Genomic DNA, 17,644 nt, shown 5'->3' on the forward strand with positions numbered 1-17,644 from the left:
TCTCTTTCTCCTTCCTGGTAAGTATAATATGCACTGCTCTGCTCTACCACACCTTTCCTGACATGAAAGACTAAAACCTCTGAAATCATGAATTAAAATAAATTGTTTCTCACTGAGGTTCTTTTGCAAGATATGTTGTCACAGCAAAAAAATAAATAAATAAATAAATCTGATGAACAAATACCCTTATTGAAAAGTCTTTCTTCTTAGGGAAGGTTGAAGAACTGGGAGCATCCTTTGTTGTCTATTCCAGCATGTAGCTGGCCTCATTCCAGGGAGTAGTGCAGACATTTGATTTAATTGCTTTTAAGAAATGATGGGGCTGAAGAGATGGCTCAGCAGTTAAGAGCAGTAGGTGCTCTTGCAAAGGACAAGGGTTAGGTTCCCAGCACCCATATGGCTGCTAACAACCATTTGAAATTCCAGTTCTGGGAGATCTGATGCCATCTTCTGGCCTCTATGGGCATTGCACACCCATGGTGCACCTACACAGACATACACATTTTTTTTTTTAATTAAAGAACTAAAAAATAGATATGACCCAACGTGGTATATGGTCAACAGCTTGAGGTTGAACCCAAAGGAGTCAAGCTTCAAATAGCTCTTCCATTGATGTACTAAGTACTTAATGCAAGTTTAACCTTTCTGGTCCCCAGTTTCTTATTCTACAATTGGAAGATAGTAAAATACAATTTCATAGCGTCACCATAGAGACATAATGGGATAATTATTATTAGGAGAATGAAAAGTTGAACTAACATCTGTCATTTTTTTGACAAACAACAGTCAGTAGTGGAGATGTTACTATTATTCCTGTTTTGTAGCAGCATGGGGAGAGTAGGGGAGGATCTCTAAGTCCCCTAGCCCAAGGATGTCCAAAGCTAACCATAGACCCTCAGGAGGATTTGTGCATAGAATCTTGTGAGTTTCTAAATAGGAAAACTTTTATTTTTACAGGAATTGAAATTTAGTATGCTCCTCAAATTAGAACTGCAGCCGCAAACCACCAGGATACTAACACCAAAGGGGTTTTGTCACTGGAAGAATCAAGTCACAGTGCAGAGACAGCTTGAGGAATTGTTAGTACTATCATGACTTTAAAACTGACCACAGGGCCTTCTTTCTAGTACATTTGTTAAGAGATCTATTTATTACTCCATCACAGAAATGGAGTTTTAAAATATTTTTATGACTGTATTTTAAGATAATGAGTTGCTTTTGTGCTTCTATATTTTATTTTCTCCACTGGAAGTCATTTTTCTGAGAAAGGAATGTACAGGCTTTACGAGATGCCCAAACATGCTGGTGACAACAGGTTAACAGCCTTCAGCCGATTGTGGTGGTGCACACCTGAATTTCTAGCACTTGGAAGGGAAAAGCAGGAGGATTCTGAGTTCAAAGCCAGAGACCCTGAAGAGAGAAGAAAATGAAAGAAGGGAAGGAAGCAGAGAAGGGAGGAGGGGTAGAGAAGGAGTCTGACTATATAACAGCTGGCTGTATCAAGTATCTAACAAGTATTCAAAACAGAAGCATCACTGAAGTGGTAATTATAAATAAAATCTTGGTGTTCCAGAAAGTGATAAGGGATTCAATCTATTGGCTGTACCCACCACAAGAATGATAAGGAAGGGAGGCTCATTCAGGTAAAAGATCAGGATTAAAGATTAACCCCAACCTCCTCCTTTTAGGATCAAAGAAATAGAATTATAAAGAAAGCTACTTTCAGGACGTGGGGACATAGGAAATGTGTACTGGGGTTAATAGCATCAGGCAGCCATCTTGTAGAATCAGTCTATTATTACAGGACACAATCTTTCAACATTGGGCATGAAGCCAAAGAATGCTCCAAAGGAGTGTCCCTCTCTCTGGGTGCACACAGCTCTATTCCATTTCTTATAAATCCTGAGGTCTTAGGAAAAGCTCCCAGGTACTGGATGATCAGGCTATGTGACACTGGGTCTGAGAGCCACTGCCTTTCAGTGGTAGGGAGCTTGTTTCTAGCTCTGGATCCTGGGTCCTAATACAGACTTCTGTCATCTGAACTTCTGCATGTTTACGGAGCTCCTTCACTGACTCACATGTTCATCCAAGTGAGAACTGCTAGTGAACAGATACAGGATGAGTTCTGGAGTTCAAATCCCCATTCTCCCACTTACTAGATGAATTGATTTGAATGAATTACACCAATTTTAGCTATATCTCTAAGCTACGTCTCCAAAGCAAACACTTGTGAGGATTAAACATGCCAAGACACTGTTTTTAGTAGTGTTTGTCTTTGCAAATATGCTTTGCATGTTTGTTTCTGTGTTTTATGATTTGTGAGTAACTGGGTGGCTTAATTAGCACAGCAGCGTGTCTCTCCCCTCAAAGGCACAATTTCCTGTACCATGACTGCATCTGTTGGCCTCTGATGTGTCCCAGTCGGTCGCTCCACCTCCAAACATGGTCCCAAGTGCCAGGAGAGCTTTCTCTCCTTCATTTTCTCCTTCCCCATTTCTCAAACAGGACTTTACACCAAAGAAAGTCTACCAGATCTGTGTGGTGTCACACCAATCGGCCCTCTGGCCTGTGGGGCAATCGCCAAATCCTAGAGTAAGGACCCTGACTCTGTCTGCTGATTGTGATCCACTCTGTCCATGGCTCGATATAGAAACCCTCTTAAGCATCCCCAGAGTGGACGCTTCCTTTCTGGGGGACCCCGGGCCTCTGGCTGTGAGTGGCCACTGTGAATTCCTGTCCCCTCCTTGGCATCTTTGCACAAGTAGAAGTTAGTGCACAATGGCTGATTCCTAGTTGCCAGTAGGTACATCTCTGGACCTTTGGCTTCTCTCATACGGTGAACACTTTTCTGTCCTTGTATTTGCCAGCCTAAGGAGTGTCATCTCAAAGGAAGTCTCTGGAAGCAATTCATAAAAAGTGCATATCAGAATTAGGTAGGGTGGTTCTGAGAATGTGTGTTTATACCTCATAAACTTTATATTCATGAGAGCATGGAAATGGAACCAGCCTACATGTCCACTGATGGAGGAATGGATAATGAAAATGTGCATACAGACAATGGAATATTATTCAGCTGTAAAGAAAAATGAAATCACTAAAGTTGCAGTAAAGTATACAGATCTGAAAAATATATAAAACGAGGTGAACCAAATTCAGAAAGGCAAAAACTGCATGTTCTGCCTCACATGTGGATCCTAGCCTATAATGTGTTCACGTATATATGTAAACAGGTATAAGGGTAGGTAAAGACTAAAGATCTGGCAGAAGACCAATAGAGGGTAATATTAGATGGTGAGGAAGGTTGGTAGGGGAACAGATGGACACATGAGGCAAAAAGAGGAAAATCTACAACGGTGAGAGGGAAAAAGGGGGGCAGGACAGGGTGGGGATGGAGAGCCACAAGCATGCTTTGTTTGAAAATGTCATAGTGGTATTTGACACATTGTATGCTGATTTAAAAAATAAAATAAACATGAAAAAAATCACCTGTATCCAGAAGTCCAAACACGTAGAGTTCTAACAGACATCCTAAGAGCCCTTTGCTGGCTGGCCGCCTTATCGTCGTCTCCATCTCCTCCCCAAATCGCCTCCACTTCTTGACTTTTCAACTGTATAGCATTTATTTATTTATTTATTTTTATTTATTGGTGTGGGGGAGGGCTCATGTATGCCATGGGGTACATGTGGGAGTCAGAGGACAACTTACGGGAGTCAGCTCTCTTCTTCCACCGTATGAGTCCTCAGAATCAAATTTTGGTTTTCAGATTTGGCAGCCAGTGCCTTGACCCACGAGGCCAACTCACCAGCTCAGCGTCACTTCTTAGGTGAATCACTAATGTTCAGAATCTTCTTTTTTTGGAGTGTTTTTTAGGAAAAACCATATTATTACAGATTTCTGCTTTAAAATACCAAACTCAATGCTAACAGAGACCAGTCAGGAAATAAAATTTAATAAATAAGGGCGAGTCTTATCCTGTCCTTTAGTTCTTTCAATAGTTATACTGTCTACAACCCTGGTTACTAACAGAAACAGAAGTCCAAAGTTCAGCTAGGTTCTTGGTCGTTAATATTAATTTAGTTATAATAAAAAGGCACAGAAATATCATATTTTAAGGAAACGAACTGACTGGCATGCGACATACTTACCAAAAAGACTCCAAGCAAAAATCTGGAAATCTTGCTATTAACTACTTTTTTTTTCTTTTATGCAAGGACTGCCCCAAATGTTGTGTCTTAAAGACTCAGCTCTGAGCACTAATATTGTGTTCCCTGGTAGAAATTCAGATTATGCTGTGAGTCTCTAAAGATAAATAGAAACTGCAAATGTGTCACATATAATCAGTTTTATTGCCAGGTAAGAAATTCATATTAATATAGTGAATACATATGTTTACAAATAAACACTCATAGAAAACAAACAAATGTTTTTTCTTCATTGTAGGAAGTATTATTGGTATCATAAACTCTGCACTTGTGACAAGTATTAACACAGGTTTACTTGCAGAACATACAGTTACTAAAATATTTGCTCCATTTACACAAAAAAACTGGGGGAGTTAGATGGGAACGCCAGGCAGAGCCCAAGGCAGGTGGGGGCTGAGACACTCTGGGAAGGTGAAGGAAGCCAGATTCTGTCTGGCCCATTGAGTTAGAAATCTGGGTCAGCTAGAGGGAAGAAGAGTCTGGTGCTTTCACACAGAATGAGGAGAGAAGAGTCTGTTTTGATCTGACTTTTCCGTTTCTCCCCACCTTTGCCACAGGGTCCTTGTCTTGGCACACGGCAGCCATTGATAACCCTCCTTTCAATATCATGGAGTCTGTCTACCTTCCCAAATAATGGAATAAACAGGCCTTGAACCTGTCTGATTGTCTCTCTCCAGCTCATCTACCGAAGCCAACTGGATGTTAATGAGACAGAAGCACTGTTGGGCCGTCCCTGGACAGCACCACTTGGGAAGTACCTGCTACATCTTATTGACCAAGCTGCATCTTTGGAGCCAAAATTACAATCTCAGACTCCTAAGGAGCCAACCTCACTGAACAAAATTGACTCCAAAAAGAAAGCGCATGAAGAAGAAGTAAGATACTATTGATTAGAAATCAAGAAAATCCTTAGAGATAGATAAGGGTGCAATGGAGTAGGTTAAGGACAAAAAGGGAAAGTGATCTAGAAGAGAAGAGGAATTGCAGAACCTTTGGCCTGGAAGGAACCTCTCAGCTAAGCCAGCCCAGTGTTTGTTGAAGCAGACTGTGTACCACTCGCACAGGCAAATGGATGCAGGTAGCATATGAACACAGCACCATCTAACACTGGCTTATAGAACAATGGATTCTCTTTTCATTTACTTTTCTGTTCACCTGATTATCCCAAGGAGAAACTGCTCTTTGGATGTAGGTATCTTCAACTACACTAACACCTGTGAATGTCTTTATCATAGAGAGAGAAACAGCAGGACAGCTTTAGTTAAGACCATTTCAGGGGCACCAGCACTTAGCTAGAATTTGATCTTTGCTGCCTTCGTGCTTACTTCTTATTCATGGTAATAGATTCTGGTCTTCTACATGTGAAGACAGAATGTTTTCCTTTAAAAATAACATGGATTAAAACTGAATCCATTTAGATACCACTGCTGAGATGGGGATACCTGGATGCCAATGTGTTTCAAGGATATAGCTAACTCATATCAATGAAAAACCACCATGCCCAGCAATCTTTACTTCCCTGTAGAGCATACTGGCATCTCTACATTCACTCCGACCTCTACACTGCCTTTCACTGAACTTCTTTATGTATGGAATCCTTTTCTTGGAAAGATTCATTTGTAAATAAGAGCAGAAGTTTTACTATTTTTAAAAGCTGGAGAAGCTTGACGTGGGCCCACTTCAGATGGGAGAAGCTTGACCCAGGCTCAGGCTTCAGGTGAGACACAGAGGCCCAGTGGGATCAAAGACATCACTGGCCTCTTCATACTTGCTGGGAGTGAGGAAGAGGATATGTGGATATGCTGACTGCATGAGTAGAGAGACCCAGGAGGCAGAACATCACATGCAATGCTCCAACTCTCCTTTGACTAGACCTTTTGGAGCCTCTGACACACCAAAGGAGCTGTGAGTCTTTGGAAAACTCCTGCTAATTAGCTAAGACCTTCAGGGCTACTTGAAAACCTCCCACTTTAAATGATAATTTCTTCCCCTTCCATGTACCTGTCTGGGCTTCCTCTAAACAAATTGGATTTTAGGAAGATTTTCTTTGTTGGGATACTCAAAGGCTATTGGTTATAAGAATCAATCTGTAAGCAACTTTGAGAGATTCCAGGTGAGAGGGGAAGATGCCAAACACCTCCAGGGGTAATTTGGAGGGGTGTAGGAATTTTGGGAGTGTCCTTAGGTACCCCTGACATAGCAGCAGCCCTCTCAAAGGGTGTGAATGAGGTGGGCTCACGTACAAAGGAAAGGTGGAAACATCAGTACTGCAGAAAAAAACAGAAGGGAGGAAGGCTAAAAGAACACAGGTTGCACTTGGGAAACGAGACCATCACTTTAACAACAGCAACACATTGAAGGCACCACCCACGCTTATGACATTTTTCAGTCCAAAGCAGTTGAAGTTTGGCAGCAGCAACGCACTGAAGGGGAAGGGATGTAGGGGACAGACGGTTAATAGAGGATTTGATTCTATGGTTGTTCCCCGTCTTGGAGGTAAAGGAGAAACACCAGGAAGCCGGGCTTCTCAGTCCTCATCACACCTCCTGTTCATCTTCCAATGGTGGATTGATGTTGGGAGTGTGGGTTTCCTAAACCTTGAAAGTTTTGCACAAAAATTAATGCTCTGTTCTCATTTGTTTTGTAGTGGGCCTATATTTTTAATGTCTTTTAAAAAATTCGTGTTTTTTTTTTATTTCTCTGGACCCTATTCCCATCGTAAAGCCCACCCCTCCCATTTCCATGGTCACAGTCTTTATGGGAGTTTTCTAGAATGTTCTTTCCTTCCCATCACTGTCAGGGGGCTCAGAGTCTATTTGTTTAGAGTCTGAGTGTGTGTTTCTTGTTTTTGACTTGGTGATATGAAACGCTGAGGTTCCCTACTATCTCCGGACTGTCAGAATTCAGTATCTGCATCACTCTTTGGACTAGACAACACTTGTGACATGGGCAGATTCCTCCCCAATCATTTTTCCCACCTGTCCACCTTCATTCGTTCACCCAGACAGTGTGTGGAAGTAGATTATGTGCTCAAATGGACAATTTCTCTAAATTGTGCTACCTATATATATTTTTTTTTCATCATGGATTTCAGTTTCCGGTTAGGAGGAAAAAGAAAAGTGAGTTCCCACAGTTTGGACATGTGAGTTGGCCTGAAGGGAAGGAGTGTGCCTCAGTTTCCCCTCTGCTGTATTGCTGAATGTCCATGTTTCAGTCTTCCTCAGCTGCCTGCTGGAGCGTGTTAGGCATGACCCAGGAAAAGCGTGATTCCGTGTCACGGGTAGGTCGGTGGTTGGTTCCTTTAGAGAGCTAGTGTGTGTTGGGGGGAGGATAGGACCAGGACGGTGTGGGCGGAATGGTATTTTTTGCCTCTCTCAGTTAAGTGTGGTCTCCAGGGTACTCCCTGCAGTGAAAGCTCAGACAGTCACTTCTGTTTTGCTATTGGTGATGAAGTATGGCTGTGTGGGTGGGAAGTGCTGGGTGCGAGTCCCTAAGGGGTCGCAGGAACCCGACTCAGCCATACCAAGCTTGCCCTTGTTGCCATAAGCTTGCCGCCGGAGAGATTGGTCACTGGGGTCCCAGGTCTTAAAGTTGGCGGTGGAGTTGTAGGCCAGGGGATGAGAGGGCATCTTGTTGGTGCGGGACTTCTGTCCGTTCTGCTTGGCAGGCCCGTGCTCAGGACTGAAGGCCCGGGGCTCATCTTCCACTCTCACGGGATGCAAAGGTAGGTTCCCCTTGGCAGCCAGCTCGGCCAGATGCCTTCGCTTGGTGTAGAAGTCGTCGTTGACCTTGTCAGCTGCACAGTGGGGAAGTGGATGGAGAAGAGGAGAGAGCCGAGAGAGGGAGAGAGAAGAAAGAGTTAGAGGATTAGGCAGGTGAACCTGAGAACAGCATTAAAATGGGCAGAGTCAAAACAAGACACTAGAAACTCCACCTGGAACAAGACAGAGGGAAGCATAGCACCACGTCCTTTCCACAAACAAGAGCAGGAACAAGAGGGCTAAGGGCATGCCCAAGGGGATCTCTAGACTGCCCCGATTAAACACGTCTTCCTACCTGTTGCCAACCTTTGGTTTCCTATGATGTTCAACTGTTGTTTCCTCTCTATTAAAATAATCATGCTCACTAGAAAGGGTATCAGATCAGACCCACTGAAAAATCTAGCACCTAGCACTCAAGAAAGGCAGTATCAACTGATGGATATATTTTCTTCTGGTCTTTTCTGGATTTTGTGAGTGTGTGTGTGTGTGTGTGTGTGTGTGTGTGTGTGTACTGAAAGGTACACATGGGTGCTGGACTTCAACCTTCGGTGATTTTTCTCAGCTAGTCTCTGCCTCATTTTTTGAGACAAGGTTGCTCACTTTTACCAAAACTCAGACTCCAATAGTCTCAGGGGCTATCAAGTCCCAGGGGGGCCCCCATCTCCACATCCCTAGCACTGGGATTACAAGACTGTGCCACCACACTCTGCGTTTTTTATGTAGGTTCCAGGCATCAAACTCAGATCCCCCCACTTGAATGGCAAGCACTTTTCCAACTGAACCATCTCAAACCTCTTCTGGACTTGTATTGGCTTGATTGCTTTTATTTTGCTTTTAGTTTTTAGTAGTATCACACCCAAATGCCAATTCCGTCACTTGCTAGTAGTGTAAGTTTGACTAAGCTGCTTAAGTTCTACCAACATCCACTTTTGCATAAGGAAAGTACTTGAAACAAAAAAAGTATTTCATGGCTTGGTTTAGAGAGTTAAGAGATTTAATGCACACTAAGTGCTTGATGTTAGCCATCACTATCATAAAAAGAATTCAGTTTTTCCTATAATATTCTCTCAAGCATCCTTTATCTTCTTATGAATTACTAATAAGTAATGTTTAATGCCTACATAACATTTCCTTACATAAAGCTATCAAAATTAATCCATCCCCTTATTGATGAAATTTAAGCTGTGCCAATAAATAGGGAAGAGATGAAGATAATTTTTAATTGTATTTATTATTTTTATTTTATGTGTATGAGTGTATTGCCTGTGTGTATGTAAGTGCACCCATGTTGTACAATACCCATGCAAGTCAGAGAAGGGTGTCAAATCCCCTGGAACTGGAGTTGGGATGGTTGTTAGTTGCCATGTGGGTGCTAAGAACTGAACCTGGGTCCTCCGCAAGAGCAGCCAGAGCTCTTAATCTTTGAGCCATCTCTCCCACCCCAAGATGAAAATCTTTTGATTCAAATCTCTCCTTCATATTTAGATTTTTGAACTTAGAATAGTTCTAAAAAATATTTTCTTAATCTGCATCAAGAATTAGCAAACTATGGCTCATTGAGTACTATCAAGTTTGCTACCACCTACTGTTATAAATAAAGTTTTATTGAAAACAAAGCCATGCCTATTCATTTATCTATGTTTCACGGCTGATTTTTCTCCGTTGTGGCTATGGTGGAATTGAATCCCGTTGGCAAACATTGCATGGCTGAAGAGTCTAAAATATTTACTGTTGAACCCTTTAAGACAAAGCTGGTTGACCTCTTCTCTGGATTACTCAAGTTATAACGATTTGGCCAAAGAATATAAACATGGTTAAGTCTCTTGATGTATATTTTGTCAACTCATCTATGAGTTATGCCAATTTTTATTCAGTTTAATCACATCCTGTCCTACATTTAACACTTCCTTCCTCTTTCTTTCCCTTTCTCCTTCCTTTCCTTCAGTCTCCTCTCCTTCCTCCTTCCTACTTTATTTCTTTTTATTTATATCCTTATTTATCTGATAATTTAATGACTCCCTTTTATTTCATTTCATCTTTTTATTTTGCAATTTTATTTCTAAATTTTTTTCACTTTTTTCTTTGTTAATAGAACTTTTTTAAATTTAATTTTTATGTATTTCATAAAAAACATCTCAATCAATATTAATCATCTTTATACCCCTGTGCCTACTAGCACCCTGCCATAGTCCCCTCCCCCACTGAAGCCCATATACTCTCTCATCCTTGTTAAGGCTCTCTGTGTCAAGTCAGTGTCCCCAGGTGTTCCCCAGTACAAGTCCATCCATTGAGGTCTAGCCAGCCTATCTAGAGTCCCTTGATTTAGGGAGCTCTTTTAGATTATTTTAGGAACACTAAACATTTGAAATTATATTTCACTTGGAATCAGAAATATTTATTACCCCCATTCATTTTCACTTCTAACATCCCATAGTGTTACAGTTGTGAATTTGCATAAATTCGCGGAAATCATCAAAGTAACATGTTTCTTCTCTTATTCTTTTCTCTTTTCCTGTACAAAGGTAGGAAAAATGAAGATATGATTCCTGCTATACAAACTAGGGAACTTTTAAGCTCAAAATTATGAAATGATTAAACTAAGGTTAACCATAGCTAGTAGCAAAGCCAAGGTAGAACATAAGTCCAATAACCTTCATTTGATATTTCATCTGAAAGGCCACAGAGGAATGGTTACATCCCAGTTGCTCCCTCTGTGTCTGTGACAGACATCACTTACTGATCACAGAGCTGGTTCCTGGGATGCCTGGCCTCTACTGAAACAATACCCCAGGCAGCCACATATTAACCTTCTAGGTTAAATACAGTTTAATCTGGATTTCTATTTCTTGTAATACAAATAACCCAAACTGCTATAGTCTTTTTAAAAAACCACCTTTCCTTAAATTCTAGAGCTATTTAAAAATGCAATATTTTGTCAAAGTCAAGAGAAATCTTAGAGTCTACCACTGAAGATATAAGGAACACATTTTAGAAACGTCCTGAGCTCTTAAGATGGTACACGTTAATTACAAAGTTTGAACTAGAATGCCATCTCCATGCTTTCCAGAAGAAAATTCTATACTTCCCATATCATGACATGTCAGCAGAAGATGCACTGAGATGCCCCTTTACACTTTAAAATTCAATGTCAGGTATCTTTTGGGAAAAATCCCTAGACATAAAGAGGACAAAGCTATCAGCACCACTCATATTTAACCTTCTTTATGTTCCTTCTTAGCTCTCAGATCATCTACCTCCTAGTCCCTCAAGCCAGAAGCTTGAGAATAACTTTTGACTTCATCCTCCTCTCCTCTTGCAGCATAAGTGCAATATGTCTAACAAGTACTTCTCTCTTTTATCCTACCTGCTTTAAATATTTCTCTACTTCAGTCAACAAACTGACTCATTTCACCTCCTTCAATCCACTCACCATGAGGCAGTCAAAGGCATAACTCTTAGATGCAAAGCTAATCATGTTGCTGGTCTGCCCAAGCACCATCATGGCATTGGTTCAGTCACTAAATTGTTCACCAGATAGGCACCTGAAATGTTCTAGACACCAGAAATATATAGATATAAGAGAGAGTCAGACACAGCAGAGCCTCTGGCCTAATTGGATAGACATTCTAGGGAGGGAAAGATAGTAACCATGCAATCTCACAGACTACATGCAATTTTAGACACATACATGCTACGTAGAGCTGTGTACGTTTAAGTTTATAAATATAACGAGTGTGTTACTTTTGCATTGCTGTGACAAAATACCTGACAGAAACAACTTGACAGAGGAAAGTTTCTTTTGACTCCTTGTTTAAGATTTCAGTCCACCATGACAGAAAGGGCAAGATGGAGTTCTTAGCAGCAAGAACATATGGGAGAGGCTACTGATATCACAGTGGACCAGGAAGCAGAGAGGACAGGCTGCAACCAGGGGTGGGTATAACTTTCAAAGTCCCAACCCTACTGACACACTTATGCCAGCCAGGCTCCCCCTCTTAAAGGTTTCACACCCTTCAAAATAGTGCCACATCTGGGGGAAAGCATTCAACACATAGGCCTATGTGTTCATTTCAGATTTAAACCATAATAATAGGGTTCCTGCTATGGTCCAAGAATCACACCTGTGAACCAAGATATCCCACCAGTCTCTGCCCTCAGTCTTACCATTGCTCATCTTTCAAGACTTAGTTAAGATGTTGCCTCATGTTCCTTTGGTCTCCCTTACCCCCACAAGCCCTGCTGTCTCCACGAAAGCTCTGACTATGCTATTTTAAAACTACCATGGTCACAACAGCTTTACCACCAAATCATGAATTCTTGAAGAGCCATCTTTGTGGCTTAGTTGCTGTCCATCCTGGTGATACAAGCAATCACGGGGGATCAGGGAGAAAGTACTCAGGCACACAGACCCATCTCCAAACCTTTTCATTGGAATCTCTGAAAGGCTAGCCCAGGCATAGTTTATTTTTAAATCACAGGTAAAGCTGATCCTCAGCTGATCTGGAGAACCACAGGAACAGCTTTGGGAGCCATCACAAAGCCACACACCCTACTCCTAGTATCCTCGTTGCCTCCCACTTCAGACAGCTCTTCTTTCTAGGAAGGCAGAGTGGGTCAGACCCCTCCATGATACACCCTTCTCCATGGCACCTGGCATTGCTACTACTTTACAGCTGCTCCTACAACTTGTTCATTAGTGTCTATCTCATTCTCTCTAGAGATTCTAGAAGGCAAGGCCAGGTCTGATTGTTTTGTCCACCCTTGCATGGCAGTGTGCAACCTAGTTCCTAGTAAATATTGAGTATTCAATAAATATTCAGTGGTGATGGTGTAAGCAAAATAACAGTACTGAAAACTTCAGATCAAGAATGTGGTGGAGAAGCTTCTTTCCCACTTGCCTTCCAGTGATCTACTGAAAATCTCATTCACCCTCATCACCACCTGGTTGTGACCTTACATGTCTCATTTCCATGCTCATATTTCCCAAACATTAGACTAGTCCAAGGTCTGCATAGAGCAAGTGTCAAAGCATCTCATTTTTGACAAATGGAGAAAGCTGATTATAAATGAGGCGTGTCTTCCCATAAAGTTCTGAAGGAAAGTAGATGTGGAAGAATCCAACTCCTGGAATGTCAGTGCAGATTGGTGGGTTCCCACAGGCAGAATCAACAACTTCTTCCACACCCAACCTAAATTGGTCTCTTGGTGAACCTGGTATTGAGAACTGAAGCAAGAGTACATACAGGAGGTCAGAAAGTCTGTGAGATCTGGAAACAGACCGTGGAGTTGCCAGTTCCATGTTATACACGTTTTCTTGGGCTGAAAGGGAGATAATATTAGATATTCTGCAGAGAAAAGCATGTAAGATACATAAGCTACGTACAGCAATTCCTAGAACGCAGTAACTGCTATATATATGTATATATAGTTCATATATATATATATAACCTATTTTTTACCTTACTGAAGTAGCACTGAATTAAAATCAATATGCATTTATTGAGCATTTACTCTGTATGAAGCAATCTACCAGTCATGAAGGAGCATCCATCCAAACCAATCTGCCACCTTTATCCCCTCTTCCCTTCCCTACCATGTTGGTTGAATGCCTGGTTTACTCCCTAAGAGGGGATACAGGAAGTGAGTGGTAGCCAAGGAAGGCTTCTGGGAAGATATCTTCTTTAAGCTGATATCCAAAGGTGATGAGAGACCAGGTAAGAAAACATTCAGTGTTTTGGAAGCGTGGCCATAATCCTCTTTCCATCCAGAGGAAACATCTATTTCCACATACTTGAATCTGGCCTGCCTTATTGATTGCTTTGACTATATCTTGTAGCAGCTTCTGAAAGCAACTTTGTGAGCTCACATTCATGTGAAGAAGGAAGCCCAAGCTGCCTCCTCCTTGGAGGATGAGAAACCCATAGGCCTGATACCCATGTTTCAAACAACCAATACCCTTCCAATTTCCAGATATCCAACAAGACCATTCTGAACAATCTAGCCAAAAGTCAGTCTGAGCAAGTCCTGCCTAGAGGAACCAATCAAACCAGAAGAACTGACCAGCTGACTTAGAATCATGATCCCAATAAACAGTGGCTATGCTAAACAACTGAGCATTGGGGCATTTGTTATGCAGCAGTAGATAACTGATACATAACAGCATTTGCAAAAGCCCTGTGGTAAGAAGGAACATGGTAGCTTTGGGAAATTGAAACCATATTTGTGTGATACAGAGAAGAAAGCAATATTATACTACACTCATCTAATGTCCCATAGGTAAGATTGCCTCATCCACTGCTGTTTATATGTCTGACCATATCTCTCTATGGGACTCTGGGGTGTTTTTAAAAAGTGAAGTATAGTCATAGCCTTGGTTCCTGGGGCACAGAAAAGATCTCTAAAGAGATGTTCTTGAGATGATTTCAACCACAAAGAGATGGTTGAAGGTTTGGTACGCAGCTTATTCTCACTATCTGGTAATGTAGGTTTCATGAAACCCCCTTCCCAGTGTTTCTTCTCTTTTGGGAGTCAGATGCTGGGGAAGAAATGCATATGTGGACACACTCTGCTGTATGCAGTTTAATCCCTGTCTTAATATCTTAAACAGCTCCTAGTGAAAGAAATAATGAATTCAATGAGCAGTCTTGTAAGCCCCATTAACAAATTCATTAACCTAATCAGCCCCACTAGCTCATAGGCAGATGGCTGACAAGCCAACCAAGAAACAGATGTGTGAGCCACTCAGCAACCCTGGACCTCTCTAGTTCATTTTCTCTTCATCTGAAAAAGATGGAAAAAGAAAGAAAAAGATGCTTTTCTTCCAATGAGGCTAATTGCCTTGAAGGAGCCAGGACTGTAAAATTAAACTGCACCTTTCTCCATCTGTCTCTCTCTTAATTAGCACCAGACATTGTACAGGTGCACGATGGGATGGAAAATTGCATCCATGGAAATAGAGAGTGTCAAGGTAATAACCAGTTTCCAAGACAGGCTGTGTATCTGAGGGGCTCAGCAGGTGGCTTCCTTCCTACCTTCTTTCCTTGGGCCAAAGATATCTCAAGGAGGGCTTCCCACAGTTTGCTCTCACCTAGTGGTATTCTTAGATCTCTGATGATGAATTTCACCTGCTAAGCAATGCCCAACCAGAATTTTCACCATTACTCATCTATCTCTGTCTTTGGTTCAATAATATGATAAAATATAGCAATTAATCTTCCCATCACATTTAAGCACAAACATTCTTTTCAGAGGGCCCCAAGTCTAGATGACCAGAATCTGACTCCTTGTGCACTTCCCTCCATCCCACACTGATGGAAACCCATCACTGGATATTCTTTCCCCAGAGCTGCTGTAACAGTTCTACAAAACTGTCTTTAGAGAACAGAAATGTATTCTCTTCCAGGTCTGAAGGTCAGAAGTCTGCAGTCACTGTGTTGGTAGGCCTAGGCTTCCTCTTGAAACCCTACTACAGGATCCTCCTTTACCTTTTCTAATTTCTGTTGGTTGCTAGCACTTTTGTCCACCTGTTGCCTCATCACTCCACGTCTTCAATTTCTCTCCCCCCGGACTCCCCCCCCCCATTGTGTGTTCAAATGATGTATCTCTTCTTGTGTGGCCACCAGTCATATTTGGTCCCACATTAATCCATTATGCCCTTATTTTAATCTTTTCACCTTTACAACCTGTGCTGGACAGCTTTAGTGTCAACTTGACTCACCTGGGTTGAGGGAGCCTCAATTGGGGAATTTCCTTCATTGGACTGGCCTATGGCCATATCCATGGGGCATCTTCTTGATTGTTGAGTGATGTGGGTGGTACCACCCCTGGGAAGGTGGGCCTGTGTTGCATAAGAAATCAGGCTGAACAGGGGCCAGGAGAGCAAGCCAGTAAGCAGAGTTCTTCCATGGCCTGTGCTCCAGCTCCTGCCTCTAGGTTCTTGTCCTGAGTTCCCACCTTGGGCTCCCTGATGAACTGCGACCTGGGAGATGTAAGATAAATAAACCTCCGCAAGTTGGTAGTGGTCAGAGTGTTTTGTCGCAGGACTGAAGAAACAAACTAGGACACACTATATTTCCACACGTGCTCACAGCCTGAGCTTCCGAGTGGACACGGATCTGGGGAATACAGTGTTCTACCCAGGATATATGGATGTCTTTTTCTATTCCTGAGCACATAAACATATCACTGTCTTTGGGCCTTTGAACGTCATGTCTACTTATCCTTTTGGTAAAAATATGTCTTATCATTCCGTTCTTTGACCAAAGTCTTCTGCTCCTAAGAGCTTTCCTGGTGACCAAAAGGGGACATTTCCAACTATGTGCTCCTAATTTAATATGTTGATCATCCATACTACCATATGAAATTCTCTTAGTTGCTCATCTATTTTCTTTCTCCTTTGGCTAGAATATAGGCTCCATTTAAGACAGAGATTATTATCTTTTCTTCTGATTGTGTTTCCCAAACATCTAGTCCATACCTAGTGCATAGTTCGAATGCAACATTTTGCATTTGATAAAGAAAGAAAAGTGCTGATACAAAACCACCCTGGTGACATTCTCTAGTATATTAGAAATGGTCAGGATGTTTCCTTAGTTGGTCATCTAATCCATATCACAAAAGAATAAGTGATCTGTTCTTTATAGGGATTGAGGAACTGGAGCCTCAGTTAAGGGTATTTATTTCTTACACAGGTGACATAGATGTTATATATCTGCCTGAATGTTTGCAGAGACTTAGGACTCCTTAGCACATATAACTTGGAGCTTGGAAGAGGTAGAATAGTGTCAGATAGAGGCAAGAGTGGCTACACAATTTTTTTTTATTTAAACATTTTTATTGTTATAGCTGCTTTACACCACATCTGTGGTCATGAATAAAGCTCACCTTTATGAAGTGTGTGATCTATGCCACATATGCTACCAGGAAACTTACATGTTTTAACCCCCTCTTTATTCACTTGGCATTCTAGTGAGGTGGATACTATTATTGATATCATTTTATAAACAGGGAAACTGAAGTTCAGAGAGTTTGGACAAATTGTCCAAGTGATAGAAGTGGAATTTGAGCCCAGGACACCAGGATCTGCTGCTTGATTTCATGAACACAATAGCCCTGTATTCAAAAATTTGCGTGTTTCATTGGCTAGGATCCATCTGTAAGAAGTAGTTCCTCACTGGTAAAAGAAAGGAGCCAGGAGCTCCTCCCAAGCCCGTGTGACCCCTGAGGAACAGACCTTCAAACAACCTTAGGTGTAAATATAAATTGATTTATTTGGGCCAACTGTATGGTCTTAAACATCCAAAAGGAAAGTAGAACCAAAGAGTAAAGTGATCAGCATATTTCTTGAAGCATTCAAGGGATTACACTTCTCAGACATTAGGCTTAAGTCCATATAAAAAGTTGTTTAGACGATTATTTCTCATTGATGATTTTGTTCCTAACCAGAGAGTGCTGCTCAGATATAAGACTTCACATCTTGGTCTGCAATACTGTAATGCCCACCTGTAGCTAAGGGAAACAACTCACTATTGTTCTAAAATGGTGGCCAAATTTGTTTTCTCCCCCTATCTAGAAGCCTTTGAGAGGGTACTTACACTGATTCTAACCACTCCAACAGCTACCAAAATACCTGAAAGCAAATCCTGAATCCATCACTCTTGAGTCCAGCCTTGGCAGACAAA

The 17,644-nt window shown here is 41.6% G+C and overlaps 1 protein-coding gene across 2 annotated transcripts in view; it reads right to left on the minus strand.

The window, feature by feature from the left end:
- Positions 1–4,333: 4,333 nt before the first annotated feature.
- Shisa9 (shisa family member 9) overlaps positions 4,334–17,644 on the minus strand; it is a 317,404-nt gene continuing 304,093 nt past the window's right edge. For both annotated transcript variants that reach the window (XM_008829907.2, XM_008829906.2), the window contains one exon: positions 4,334–7,999. In XM_008829907.2, coding sequence (XP_008828129.1) covers positions 7,620–7,999 — 380 coding nt within the window. In that variant the 3' untranslated portion in view covers positions 4,334–7,619. The remainder of the gene's footprint in view (positions 8,000–17,644) is intronic.

Source organism: Nannospalax galili, unplaced genomic scaffold (genome assembly GCF_000622305.1).
Source record: "Nannospalax galili isolate Female #2095 unplaced genomic scaffold, S.galili_v1.0 scaffold32, whole genome shotgun sequence".
NCBI classification, from domain to species: domain Eukaryota; kingdom Metazoa; phylum Chordata; class Mammalia; order Rodentia; family Spalacidae; genus Nannospalax; species Nannospalax galili.